At 38.2% G+C, this 13,653-nt stretch overlaps 1 protein-coding gene across 1 annotated transcript; it reads right to left on the bottom strand.

Moving 5' to 3' along the window:
• Nucleotides 1–2,231: 2,231 nt before the first annotated feature.
• oscp1b (organic solute carrier partner 1b) lies at nt 2,232–9,597 on the bottom strand. The gene is made up of 10 exons (XM_073485596.1): nt 9,457–9,597; nt 7,490–7,644; nt 7,079–7,246; nt 6,116–6,196; nt 5,898–6,001; nt 5,247–5,375; nt 4,657–4,726; nt 4,341–4,480; nt 4,152–4,215; nt 2,232–3,248 (listed from the first exon to the last, which is right to left on the bottom strand). Exons 1-10 carry the CDS (start codon nt 9,566–9,568, stop codon nt 3,129–3,131), a joined length of 1,143 nt encoding a protein of 380 aa, XP_073341697.1. The 5' UTR covers nt 9,569–9,597; the 3' UTR covers nt 2,232–3,128.
• Between the last annotated feature and the right edge of the window lie 4,056 nt (nt 9,598–13,653).

Raw genomic sequence — 13,653 nt, 5'->3', positions numbered from 1 at the left:
ATCTTCATTGACAGTTTTTTTTATGCCTCAACAAACTAAATAAACAAACTCTTTCTTTTCATGACTGAATAAACTGAATAAACAAACTGACCTTAAAGGACAACACAATTTCATACAGTTTTACTTTGTTTATATGTGGCGGGCCCTGCCACCTTTCTAGATTCAAACAGTGTTCTGGGGAACTTATTTTCCTCGGAGAACAGCTTGTTTATTCAGTTATGGGGGGAAAAAAATTCCCCTCATCATTAATATTGTAAATATTGAAATTCTGAGTTTGAATTTCTTCTCCAACATTACATATTACCCCTTTAAGGAGTATGAAACACCACCACGTGCAAATGTCAGTGTGGATATACAATATTATAGGCACTTAAAATACCATTCTGGTGGTAAAACATTGAACAGACTGAACGTAATTTATTACAATGCCAACTAAGAACTTTTTCTACCTTTCTTAACTCACATGTAAAAGTTTTTACAATCATCAAATGGGAATTCATTGGAAATGAAGGAATTTTCAAATTTAAAAAGTGTAATGAGTTATAATATGAAATATTAATAAATAAACAGCATTTTCTCCTCATAGGAACAATTAAGCTTACCTGTTTCTATAGCTAAAGGCAATGCACCTGAATGCAACTGTGCACACAGAGGTGAGACTCTGACAAAATTTCACCAGCTCTATACTGTAGTTACTTTTTAATGAGACACATTCTGCACCTCATTCACCACATGACTCAGTAAAAATTGTGCATCATTGCATTTGATCAGCACTCATCTGATAAAGCATTTTATTTTCAGTATTTGAGACTCCTCGTCCAACCATAATATTTCTAGATCAATGCCACGTGTGTGTGTGGAAATTGCACTTCGATAGGGCTTCAAAGCCAACACCACCAAGTTGTTACTCATCTACTCAGCAAGCATTTTTTTGAATGACATTTAGTAAAGCCCACCTATTTTATCAATTTGGACTCCCTGATTAATCTCGAATACCACCCACAGCTACTAGTTTCAGACCAGTGGGCAGGTGTGATAGACATAGAGAGGGTAAACTAAATGGCAAAGGCTTACTTGAGTTTCTCTAGACTTCCTGTCTTGACTCAGTAGAGAGCATATGCCCCCGGCCACATGAAACATTTGTCAGCCTGCGGCTTTACAGTGTCCTACCCACAGCTTTTAAAGGGGAAACTGAATCATATCAAATGCAGGGTCTATATATGAGAAACGGGGTTTATTTGTGTAATGTGAAGACAAATGGTTGCCAGGACTTTGTAGATTCAATTTTTTGTAATATCACTTGTGACCCTAATCGAACAAGCAGTGCAAGTCCTCCCTTATTGCATTTTAAAAAGCATTTAAAAATGCTGTTTTTTATGCCACTAAATAGACCTGTTGATAAAATCGATTGGGCAATTATGCAGGGTTAATCATGTTGTATTGTTTTACAGTGAGGTTAGCTGACTCCAGTCATACAGGATGACTGGCATGAGCTTCAGTTTCTGTTTGTTTTCCAGGTAGGTTATATCCTCAGGGCATGTAGTGTTTCTTGTCTTGCCTTTGCCAAGACTATTGGGAAGACCTCACCAGAGAACTCCACCCCCAAATCAATTCAGAGAAATGTCTCAGCATGTTTTGCCTGTATGGTATGCAGCGTGTTCGTGTTCGTGTGTGTGTGTCTGAGTGTGGTTGACTGGGGGAGTACAGACTGAGTCTGACTTTTGAGACCTGCTGTCTGCAGGCAGCCTGCACACAAATATCTTGGGCACATCGAGCAGTTCTAATTGTAGGTGTTTAATTGTGGATTGCATTCAAGCATATTGCTTTTAATGATCTGGTTAAATGAAGTATAAATAAATATATTCATTCACATATTTGTTGTTTGACATTTTAAGCGAATCCTACATTCACACTGATGAAAAAAAAATAAAACCTCGTTTTGAATACGCCTATCACCTTTTGGTGCATTTTTTTTCAAAGACAACCTGACTGAATAGTAAAACACACTAACAATGTGTGGTAGTCACTTTGAACAGACCACACACAGTACATGTTTATAAAGGCCAGACAGCTCCCCCTAATGTCACACCTTGTCAACTACAACAAGCTGTTACAAGGTTCATGCCATCATTAACACACTATTGCATCAGTACACAAGCCGATGATATGGCTCATACAATAATATGTGTAAAATCATGTTTTTTTCCCAGCTATTTATTAAAAATCCTACATTGGACATTCAACAATTTAACAACTGCAGCTATATGTACTTTTTATACACAGAAAATGATACATTCATATAAAGTATGCAATAAACATATTTACATATCAGACAATTCCTTATATTGCATTTCTCTATATCAAAATAATATACTGATCAGTGAGCACATTTCTGGGTCATAGCTCAAAATCCAGAGACATCACAGGGTTGTGGGAAATGTCTTACAAGTTGCTGCTCACATAAATCTTACCAAAATAAAGATTTCAGGGGATCTGAATCACATTAGAAAGAGCACTTGGGTTTCCTCCAATCCCCCCACAATTTAATTTAATTACTTGTTCATTAGGATACAGAGGAAGTTAACAAACTCCCTCTTTACACTTTTAATAAAACATACATGGAATTATGGACTACATGCCAGAAAAGCATCCAAAACTGTGATGTATTCTTATCATTTAAGATACACAACATTGTGTGTAATTAAAGGAATGTGTTTTGTGTGTACCGCAGTGCAGTATGAATTTAAAAACATCATGACATTAAAGAGATGTTTTGCCATTACCACATACACGTGATCAATACACTGATACATACCTACTGTATGTTTTGATGCACTGAAACTCTTTTCAGTTTGCAGCAAACACGCTATTACAGTGTACTGCAGCTTAAAGCTCGGCTCACCACATTCTTAATTATTTAACTATGCACATTTGCAGTTCATCATTTGACAACCAATGGAAACACCCACTCACATTTGCATTTTTAAGCAGCCAAACAAGAAGGTTTTCTGGCTGCATGTGAGGTCGCTGCAGTGTATTTGCCGGTACAGACAGCAGACTGGTCTACAGTAGAACAGGCTGGTGACGATGCATTTTTCCCCGACCACCGGGGGACTTCTGTCAGGATGTCACAGGCCGTCCATCATGGCCAGAAGGTCGTCTCCTTTGCTGCTGGCACTGGGAGATTGATCCCCAGGCTCTGTGAACTCTCCCATGATCTTGGCCAGCTCTGCATTGGCCTGCTGGTCCTGGAAGACAATGTTATCCACCAATCACAGTGGTCATCACAGGGACTTACACCTCATTACAGTAAATCTTGTTAGTCTGGTAAAGCCAGTCTCTGATTATTGACTTTATAACCTTAAGCCTGTCATTGAGATCAGTAAAATTTGGAGTCCAATGATAAGGGGTTGCTTATCAAGTGTAAAAGACAGCCATAGTTGTGAGAGGTTGGGGGAGTGCAGACTGCATCAAAAATTAGCTTAGGTAGACAGAGGTAGACAAGAAAAGTTGGGTAGAGAAGGGTATGAAATGCAACAAAGGCTGCTAGATGGAACCGAAGTGGTGCTGTAATCATTCGGCTACCAAGGCAGTCCTAGTTCTAGAGGTTTCGAGACAAGTATTGACCACATTGAGAGCCGTCCCAGATGCTACGTTTTGATTCATGATTACCAAAAAACAAGATGCACTTGTTGGGGCACCTTAGAGACTCTGAAAAAGCCAACAGTCAAAAACAGCAAACATCATGGATATAAAGAGGGCAAAGACAGGGACTAGAGCTCCGAAGATAGAGTGGACACTGACATCTTGCTTGTTTTTTGTTGACTATCATGAACATTAGCTCCTGTCGCACATCTCTCCAACTGGAGTAATCTTCTAATCAATACATCTCGCCTGAGATCAGTTGTGTAGTTTGTGCACCCTAACATCGACATGACAACAACCACAATGATGTCTTGTGGTTTGAGCAACACAGCAACTCTGACGTTTTCATTGTCTTGTAGTCTGCGCCTGTCCTCAGATGACAGATGCACGGTCAGACCATTTGTCACTAAATGTGCAGTTAATTTTTGTTTTCCATTACACAAATACTGGGACATCCAATTCCTACTGTGAGAAACACTTTGAGAAGACAGATAACAAAGATTTACCTTTGTTGCTTGGATTTTTATGACTCCATATGAAAGGTCGTCAGGTCTTGATATGAGTGCCTCTCTATGAGAAAGGAAAGTTGCAATGTTAGTTTTGAGTAATCACAACAACTTAAATGTTTTTTTACACCACAAAAGTAGCAGTTTCATTTGATCAAGTGCTGTGCAAACACAAATAAGGTGACTCACTCTTCTTCCTCATCAGTGGCAAAGAGGTTGACTCTGAAGCCGTTGTCTGCATTCCCTGGTTTCTGAACCTCTAGCCCTCCCATTAACTTGGCCAACAGGTTCAGCTCCTCTTTAGCCAGAGGGTTAGGAGCAGTGTTGACCTGTTGACACACAATGGCTCATTTACATCTGGACCAGGGTCACTCTGTCAGATTCCTGCGCATGTTATTTACTGTGGACACCGTACAGAGTCTTCAACATCTTGCTTCAGCGCATGACATTTTCTGTGTTAGTAAAATCATTAATATTTGCAGTGCTGACAGTGAAGCTGTTTCACCTTAGTGTGCTGAGCAGAATTCTTAGACGTTCCTGACATGTGGGTTTCCACAGGCCGGCTTACACTGTACCTGAATTAAGAGATAAAAATAAAAAAAGAGATAATACACACTTACGACCATGCAACATAGTGCCAGAGATACCCTGCACAAGTCATTACAAATGTTTTATTTACAATTTACATGTATGGATCTTTGCAGTAAGTCAGACATATTGACACACCATCATGGCATAAAGTAAGATGACTAAATCCAAAGTTTATGGGCTTTCTGGTTCAGGCTGATGTTATACTTTTTAGTAGCAGGTGGAAGGTCCCAGTCCCAGTGTTCACATTGTGATTTAATGAAATAATTTGACATCAAAGAACTTAAGTTTAAATACCTATGATTCCCCAAAAGTCACTAGAAATCATCAGTCATCTTTCTAAACAGAATCTAAACATAAAGTTCAGTTGCCAGTGACTTCGTATTTATATACATTATATCTCATGATCATGATATTAGAAAATCATCAACAGCCCTCTTCAATTGCATAAATACAGTACCACCAAGTCATGTTCATGTAAATTTTTTGTACGTTGCAGAGTCTTACATATTTGTGCCTAGTTTGGTGACCCTGTCTCCAAATATCTCAAAAGATCCCTCCCGCAGAGCAGCAGTGTAGTTTCCTCCATTAGTGAACTGCAGCCTGGTCGTCTCTTCACCTGTACAGCTAAACATCCTGGAATTACCAGATACAAAATACAAAATATTATTGACAAGCATGCTTTCAATACTCTTTGTTTCTATGCACAGCAACACCAGACTGGTGTTTTCTCCACAAAGCCTGATTTGGTCTGACTGAGACCTCTGTTGATTTGAATACACTCTTATAGCTCAGGTGTTCTACATGTGAGCTCTTGTTTCTTTGTATGTTTTCAATGTTTCACTGTGCACATACAATCCTCTAGTAATTTGATCCAAGCTAAACATGCGACGCATCTAAAATTAGCACGCAAATGCTTGTTCAACAAAACCTCTAATGCAATTAGCTGCCGATAGGCCTGCTTAACTTAAGATCACAGTGTCTGGATCAGCAAACATATGAAAGACCAACAGGTAAACATTAAAGATCATCGAAAAAGACCAAAAGGTGAATTTTACTGTCAAAGCCAGTTGCTTACTGTCAGTTTCAGTTATCTCCATCATTCTTAAGAGTGAAGATTGTTTGGGTCTGAGTGAAAACAGCCATAAACTGTGGTACCTTATCAGGCCAGGGACTTGTGTTCCATAAGGCACAGGACCGTTGGTGGGAAGCACAAAGCGGCCATTGGAGTTCTGCACTTTGTCCTTAAGGAAAATGGACACCTGGCATAGAATAATAAACAGAGACAGGCTTGTAAGGGAAATAAAACACAAATGAAAAGATAATATAATTTTTTCCAGCCGATTAATACAAATTTGACAAAATAATAAACTTACTCTTATATGCATGTCTTGGAAGAAGATGAGGAGAGTTTGTCTGATCAGCTGGAAGTCCCCACTAGACAAGGGTGTATACATCTTAAAAAATAAATAAAATGAATGAAAAATAACTTTGATAAAACCAGCCATGGAACAATATAACAACAAAGATAATAATAATAAAAAACAGGAACGGGATTTTAATTTAACAACATACAGTAGATTATCACTGTTATCATTGTCAAGCTTACAACATCAGTCACTTCCGGGTAGACAATAGACAATTATAATCACAGAACAAGCAATAAAAAAACAAAACAAAACAGTAGCTGCGGACATAATGTGTGCAGTGACTGTGTAGATATTACATCTGTAATTGTAATGTCAATTGTTTGATTTTATCACTGAATATATTAGACCAGAAGATTCAATACAGCAATACTAGTATTAACTTCAAACATTGTGTATCCATGTTTTAATAAGTCACTGCTTAAATTGCTTCCATTAAATGCTTCTATTGCAGTCAGTATGAAGTTGTATTGGATGGTTTTTTCTTGCTTTGACCGGTCTGCTGTGTGAACCTTCATATTATTTTGCTCATAAGACTATGACACCTTAAACACAGACTGATGTGTTTCCTCTTCTTGGTCATACAAGATGTACTACATGGCAGTTTTTTAAACCATGTTTGAGGAACAACAATGACTCACATGTATCATCAGTTGTAATCGTGGGAAGTCAGGTCTATACTCTACAGCTGGATATGTATGACTAAACAAAAAGAAGACGTTTACATCTGAGGTCGTGTCCCTTTTCTCTTTTGTCTTGGTGTACTTAGCCATGCTTTTAACCAGACTTAGTTCAAATACCACCAAAAGCTCAAAGATCTTGCAGCACACTTCAGGAAAACCCAACAACTCACGTGTAACTTCGCTACCCATTCCTGTACATATGTGAGGTGACTGAAGGGATGCATCATACCTCTATGAGCTGTTGGTACGTCTCATCAACCTGGCTGAGAATGCTGGGAGTGTCTTTCACAAAGTCTTTGATCGCATCCATGTGGTTGAAAGAGACGAGCAGGATGTCCTTGGGTCGGGGACAGAGAAGCACTTGGTACTTGAAAGCCATGGTCATCAAGTCATAGAGCTGTGAAGAGGGACACGTGCATGACTCCACGGACTCATATGAATAAAATGAATGCTATTGTTATATAATAAACAGCAGAGGGAGCCATTTACAGCAGTATACAGCGTATAAGATAATGTGTGAAAAGCTTTGAGTACTAAAGTGAAAATCAAAATTAGAATTAAAAAAAAAAAAGAGACTTGCAGGATAAAACACAGTTTACAGCTGTACAGGAGGGCTACATCTGTATACATGACGACTTACCTTGTCCATGCTAGCTTGATTTAGTCTCATTATAGAGGCATGGGCCAGTCTGTCAAACACAGTCCTCAGGGCCTTTTTGGAGTAAAGCTCCTGCGGCTTGAAAAGCTCTTCAAGGAACTTTTTGTTGAACATGGTGGTGATGATGTCATTCATAACTAATCAGGCAAACAGTACAACAGAAAAAGTGCATAGATAGTTAAATGAGGTTAGACAAAAAGTACTTTCCACACTGTAGACTCAGAAGCAGGCAGATGAGCATTCTATACTATATGTCGGGCAAAACCATCTCATCCAAAGCCTAACCCAAAAGCCCTAATAAAGCAGCAGCATTGAAAGCCATCAAGTAGTAGAGTAGCATCTAAATAGCTAGGTAGGACATTTTTCGTGTTTGAACTTAACCCAGATTTTTTTTTTATCTGCTTTGATTAGTTCTACCAATTTTTTTAAGCAATGTTTTGCCTTTTAGAAGTCAAACCTATCAGGTAACTTCACCTTCTTCCCCAACATTTTGCAAGCTTTTTACTGGCTCAAGGGTGAGGCAAATAAACTTTCTTAACACTGTGAGACTATGTGGTATTTTCTGGTACTTACCCACAAGGAAGCCACAGTTCAACAACAAAACAAGGAACTGTGAAAAATTAGACACTGCTCACAGCAAAGGCATAAAGTGTGGTGACCCCAGATAAGATTTTGCAGAAAAACAAATGCAATGCACTTGTTATTTGAGTAAACTAGGGGATGTTGTGTCATATGTGTCATATGGGCCTATTTGGCAGCTTGAAATGCTCTTTAATTTGATTAATAGAATCAAGTTTTTCAAACTTCTCCCTTCATTTTTTTGGCCATTATACAAATGAAGGTCCTTATGTTAAAGTGTGTGGCCAGGGCATGAGCATTTGAGTAACCTAAACACATACATGATGTACCTGGGTGCAGAGACAACACCAGAACATGTGTTGCTTAGTTGTTAAAGCTACTTCAAGGAACTTTCTTGTTTTTTGCTGAGTCTGGAAAAAAGATGATGATTATGGCACAAGTCAAACTTTCTTTTGGTGCTGTACTGTACCACCAGACTACACAGCAGCTTCTTTACTAAGGTTGTGAGACCCCTCAGTACATCCGCAGCACTGTGCCATAAGAATAGTTTTAACTTTATGACTTATACTGGTGACAGGCATTAGAAACAACTACATTCATGTTACAGAAATAGCCAATCTTCTGGCTGATGGTCATTCATAACTGGAAAGTTGAAACTGAAAGTTCCTTGCAGTACTTTCTAAATATGTGCATATGAAGCCTCATCTGTCTATGTATCAAGTCCTATTGTTTATTTAGCATGTTGCTCCAGTCTAGGCCAAAGCAGAGCAAGGAGCTACTAATGCATCAGTGAAAAACTCTGGAGTGATACCTCTCCTTCTGTCATCGTCTATCCAGCCAGCTATGGTGCAAACATTATGAATTGAAAAGGAGATATATAAATGATATAATGTTCTCATAACCATATTGTTAGATGAAAAAACGAGACATGACCAGTAATAACAAATCTCCCTCTCCCTTCCTCTGTATATACAATGTGGCTGTGCATCATCTAAAGTCATTTTGTGGTAGTCAGGCTTGAGATTATAGTCAGGCTATCTTTTATACCCTGTTTCACAACAGTTGTCCATTTATTGACAATGGAGCATTGGTAATTGAACTGTCACTAGAAACTGATATGTTGGTGACTTAAAGATTTTACAAAAAACAGCCAATTGACCAATACATGTTACCTCTTCACTTGTCTGTGCATAGACTTTGTATGACTCACGGAGAATTATAATATATATATAAATGATTAGTTTAAAATATAGTTACGGACAAACCGACCGAGCTGAGTGTACATTTATCGCAGTGTACGTTGACACGAACGTTTTACTGCAGGGTGACATTTGTGTTGTTCTGGATAGCTGCTAAGCTAAGCTAGCTACCTTTCTTAGCTTTGTCAGCGGGGATATTCTGAGCTCGAAGCCGCTGGTCCAGGATGTAAAGCATCTCTCCGCCCAGGTTGATGAACAGCAGAGGCAGAGTTCTTGAAGACATGACGGGTTTTGGACGGTTGAATCCCTCCAGAAAACGTAGGTAGCTAGCGAATTTAGCTAGCTTGGAGTGCTTGCCGACAGGGGGGTCTGACTGTTTGGTAAAGCCTCTTGTGGTTGCCAGGCCACGAAACGAACAGCCAATCAGAGGACAGTACGTTATGACGTACAGGAAAGAGGAGGGATCGAGCAGATGTGATGCTTTCAATTTAAAGGTGCAATATGCGGTTTTGGGGAAGACATTTTATTAAGAGAAGAAAGATCTTCATTTATGGACTTTTTGTGACTACACAAACGAATTAAATAAACTGACCTCAAAGGAAAACACAATTTCATACTGTTTTACTTTGTTTCATTTTGGCGGACCCTGCCACAATTCTAGCTTCAAACAGTGTTCTGGGGACCTTATTTTAGTCTAAGAACAACCATATTCAGATATGAAAAAATAAATATATCTGAGTTTGTATAATTACCTCATTAATATTGTAAATATTAAAATTCTAGTTTCAATTTCTTCTCCAAAACTATAAAGCACCCCTTTAACCACAGTGTGAAGAGGTTGCTTTCTTACTTAAGGCATCTAAAAAAAATGCCTCCAAAGATAAAATAGGAAAAGGAAATTTCTCTTTGGTTTACTAAAAGGTTTAAGAAATAGTTTATATTAACTAAAATACTCCACACAGGATCCATAAAACAGTTTTATTTAAATGGTGTACAAAATAGTTGCTTATTTGAATGATAGTAAAATGCAATTTATTTACAAAAATGCAGATAAGTGTCAACAGTTACATGGGTACATATAAGGCTACATGCAAAATCACATTTGATACAATGAATTGCATAATTCACTAGCTATTCCTTCTTTGTTGTCTGCATAAAAGGTGGGCCTGCTACGGGAATAAACAAATGACTTCCAGGCATCATCAACACAAGGAAAATACTGCATAGGCCAGAATTCTTCATGTCTTGTTACTGTGAAATTTCTCCATTCCTGACACGGACTTCTCGGGCCATCCTGCACGTCTCACAAATCCCGCAGCAAAAGGTCATCAAGGCGTCATTTATTATTGTTCCCTATGGTTAAAAGATTGCAACAAAATCAGAACATTGAACACTGACCCTCGATGAGGAAATGTGTTGCAGTCAGGGTTTCTCAACGACAGCAACACCCAACACTTCCTATGTTCATGAAATCTCTCTTTCATAAGAGTTATGGGAAAACATATCAGTCTTCCTGTATGAGACTTAATGGACTTTGGATGTTGCATCCAAAAAGAATGAGTAAGGGTACTCCAAAGAGTATAGGAATATGCAATTAGGACATGAGCAGCTTACCTGAATACCATAGGTCAGTCTCATATGAGTCCTTATGGCTGTCATGCCTCCTGGCAAACAACCCAAACAGCAGTTTTCTCCATATTTACTTGCTGTGTAGCAGCTCAATGCAAGCGGACAGAAAAAACCAAGAGCACCTGCACAAAAGAAGAGTATTATTTCACTGTGAACTTTTGAAAGGGAAAAAAAAAACGTGAAAGTGTGCCTGTCTTTGTCAAAAACTTATAATGTCAAATTAAAGCATTATAAACGGTACTCACAGACAAAGATATCACTGCAGCAGGAGCACAGGCCGGTGCTCCACTCTCCTGTTTGGACATTTGTCCCATAGCCGCCTGCACCTGGTTGATGGGTGACCACTGGGTTCGACATTTTGGATTACTGGATCTGCTTGTTTTTAATTTAGCCTCCTTGTTAAAGAACACGTTCAGCTGTTAGCACTGGAATAGAGGAAAATGTGGAAAAGAGAAATTAATTAATCTTTCTGCCACAGTTGTTTTCACATTTTGTCACATGTACTTAAATGTGATGCTTTTGATTTCCTGAGTAGGAAATGTCACAGGTTGACTTTCCATAGAGTCATTCAGAAGTCGGCCTATAACTAAAATATTCCAGTGCTCTCCATTGGAGAATATCTCTAAAACATTACCAAGTGTTCTTCATACAGGTCAATTATATTCATGAATCTCCCTGCAAAGCATGTTATGTGACCGACTTTACATGGACTTATTCATTGACAAAGAAGAAACAAGACTAAGCTTTGAGAGATTTTGTGATCTAATTAACTGATAATTGTTTCACAAAGTTCTTAATCGGAAATATTCTTGTATTTTGAGAAAATCCCTTCTCAACACGATCGGTGTAACAATTCAGCCTCCATCTATCATTGTCGCTCAGAAAATACCTTTTGTCGAGGTGCATGTGTTTGAAACTTGACAAACTAGACTTGAAAAACAGCATTTTGGAATTTTTTCTCTTTAGGTATTTTTGTCTGTATATAGTCTACAGTCATTTAGGACAACACTAGACCATAAGACCAGTATATAAAAGTAAGTTATTGTGGCTGAATGGTCACCATAGTCAAGTATGAATGGTCAGACCATGAACAAAGTAAGCTTTTGTAAACGTTTTTATATGCAATATGTAAACTTTTACATACAAAGACTTTGAGGTATTACTTCACCTGAAGTACAAAAGAGCATATGAAGTTATCTTGTATCAGTGCTGTCAAAACGAGTTCATTGTGAATGCACAACATTTTAAAACACAAAATATGAACCTTTTGCAAAATATGTTTTAAGAGCAATACTGGAGAAACTATTTTGTTAGTGAATTTTGAAGTTAAGCTTCTGTGAGAGGGAAAAAAAAAAGCTGTCACACTTACCAGAAGAGTCTGTCAGTGTGCTCTCCTCCTGATCAGAGCGACAAGCTGCACACCACACAGGAAGCTGTGACGAGCATGAGCTGTTCAATACTGGTTTGCCAACAGACTGCTGTTTCTGAGGATGACAAAGATCTGTGATGATTCACTGACAACTTCAGACCATTAACGAGAACCGTAACCTTGCTTTGATGCTGATAGTTGGTATGATCTCTGACAGCTGTAGATCATACATACATATATCTGTTTCAGAGGCGAAGGCTTCCTTTTTAAATAGTTTTCCTATCTCGCATGAGATCAGCACAGTTAAAGGAACTCACGCAACAGTTGTCAGAATCATTTGGACCATGCTTTCATAGAACACCCACAAGTCTCTTTTCTCACATAGCTTGACACAGTTTTTAATCAACCAACATGTCACCACTGTTTGTAAAATAAGGGATGGATGTACACAAAAGTTGAACATATGCAGAACTACATGCAGCAGCAGACTTGTTATCTGATTGAGGGAAACAAAGTGTTCATATGAATGTTCCTGGGCTGTATTTGTTAGTTTTCAGAGAATTGGGTGATAAATAACCTAATATATTCATGTAAATTCATTAGATGAGATATGGATTTATTGAAATTAAATTATGTGGTTCATTACAGGTTGTGGTGATGCTTTACTGGATCACAAATCAGTAAGAACACAATTTTTCACATTGCAATATAATGATTGATTCATTTATATTGATTGACTGATTTATAAACACCTCTCTGGCAGTCAAAAAAATATGAACAATGAGAAGAACTCCCACTCAGTGTCTCGCTTATTCATTTGAGCACAACCTTTGGGCCTGTCCAACGTCCAACGTTGTAATCAAATGAATATTTCAGCAGTAAGTGAGACAGTGCGCAGGAGTTCTTCTCATTGTTTCCAAATTGCACCTTCCTCCAACACACCTGTCGCATATTCATTTTTTTCCAAGAAGTCATGAAAAAAAACATCATAAGATTCTCAAATGGATTATTTATTGAAACAATTTTGCAGCGGATTCATCAGATTGTGCAGATGTTCACGTTGTTGTTTCTTTTTCTTCACAGACACTTGAGCCTCAGGCCGATCAAACAGCGCTCAGTCATGTTGCAATATCACCAGACACTAATAAAGGTAATGAAGAGCGTCAGTATAATGTGAATTTCTGCAGAAAAAGGCCAAAACAGCACAGAAACAGTCTATTCTTGATATTGTTACTGCTTAAAATGTAATATTATGCAATCACTCGTTGTGACCGTTTGATGAGATTGATAAATGATAAAACACCACAAAATGTGCCTCCCACAGCTGATGGGAAAATACGACTTCTGACATCGTGGCCAGATATGCAACA

The sequence above is a fragment of the Pagrus major genome, chromosome 17 (assembly GCF_040436345.1).
Source record: "Pagrus major chromosome 17, Pma_NU_1.0".
In the NCBI taxonomy this organism is placed as follows: domain Eukaryota; kingdom Metazoa; phylum Chordata; class Actinopteri; order Spariformes; family Sparidae; genus Pagrus; species Pagrus major.
Note: the sequence above shows the minus strand (reverse complement) of the source record. Positions and strands in the feature narration are given on the sequence as shown.

Excerpts from the sequence above, each read along its gene's own strand:
- oscp1b (XM_073485596.1), bottom strand. The coding sequence starts at position 9,568 with ATGTCTTCAAGAACTCTGCCTCTGCTGTTCATCAACCTGGGCGGAGAG. Across the intron at positions 4,481-4,656 it reads ATTCTGCTCAGCACACTAAG|GTCAACACTGCTCCTAACCC; the intron begins GTGAAACAGCTT and ends GTGTGTCAACAG. Across the intron at positions 4,216-4,340 it reads GCCACTGATGAGGAAGAAGA|AGAGGCACTCATATCAAGAC; the intron begins GTGAGTCACCTT and ends CCTTTCTCATAG.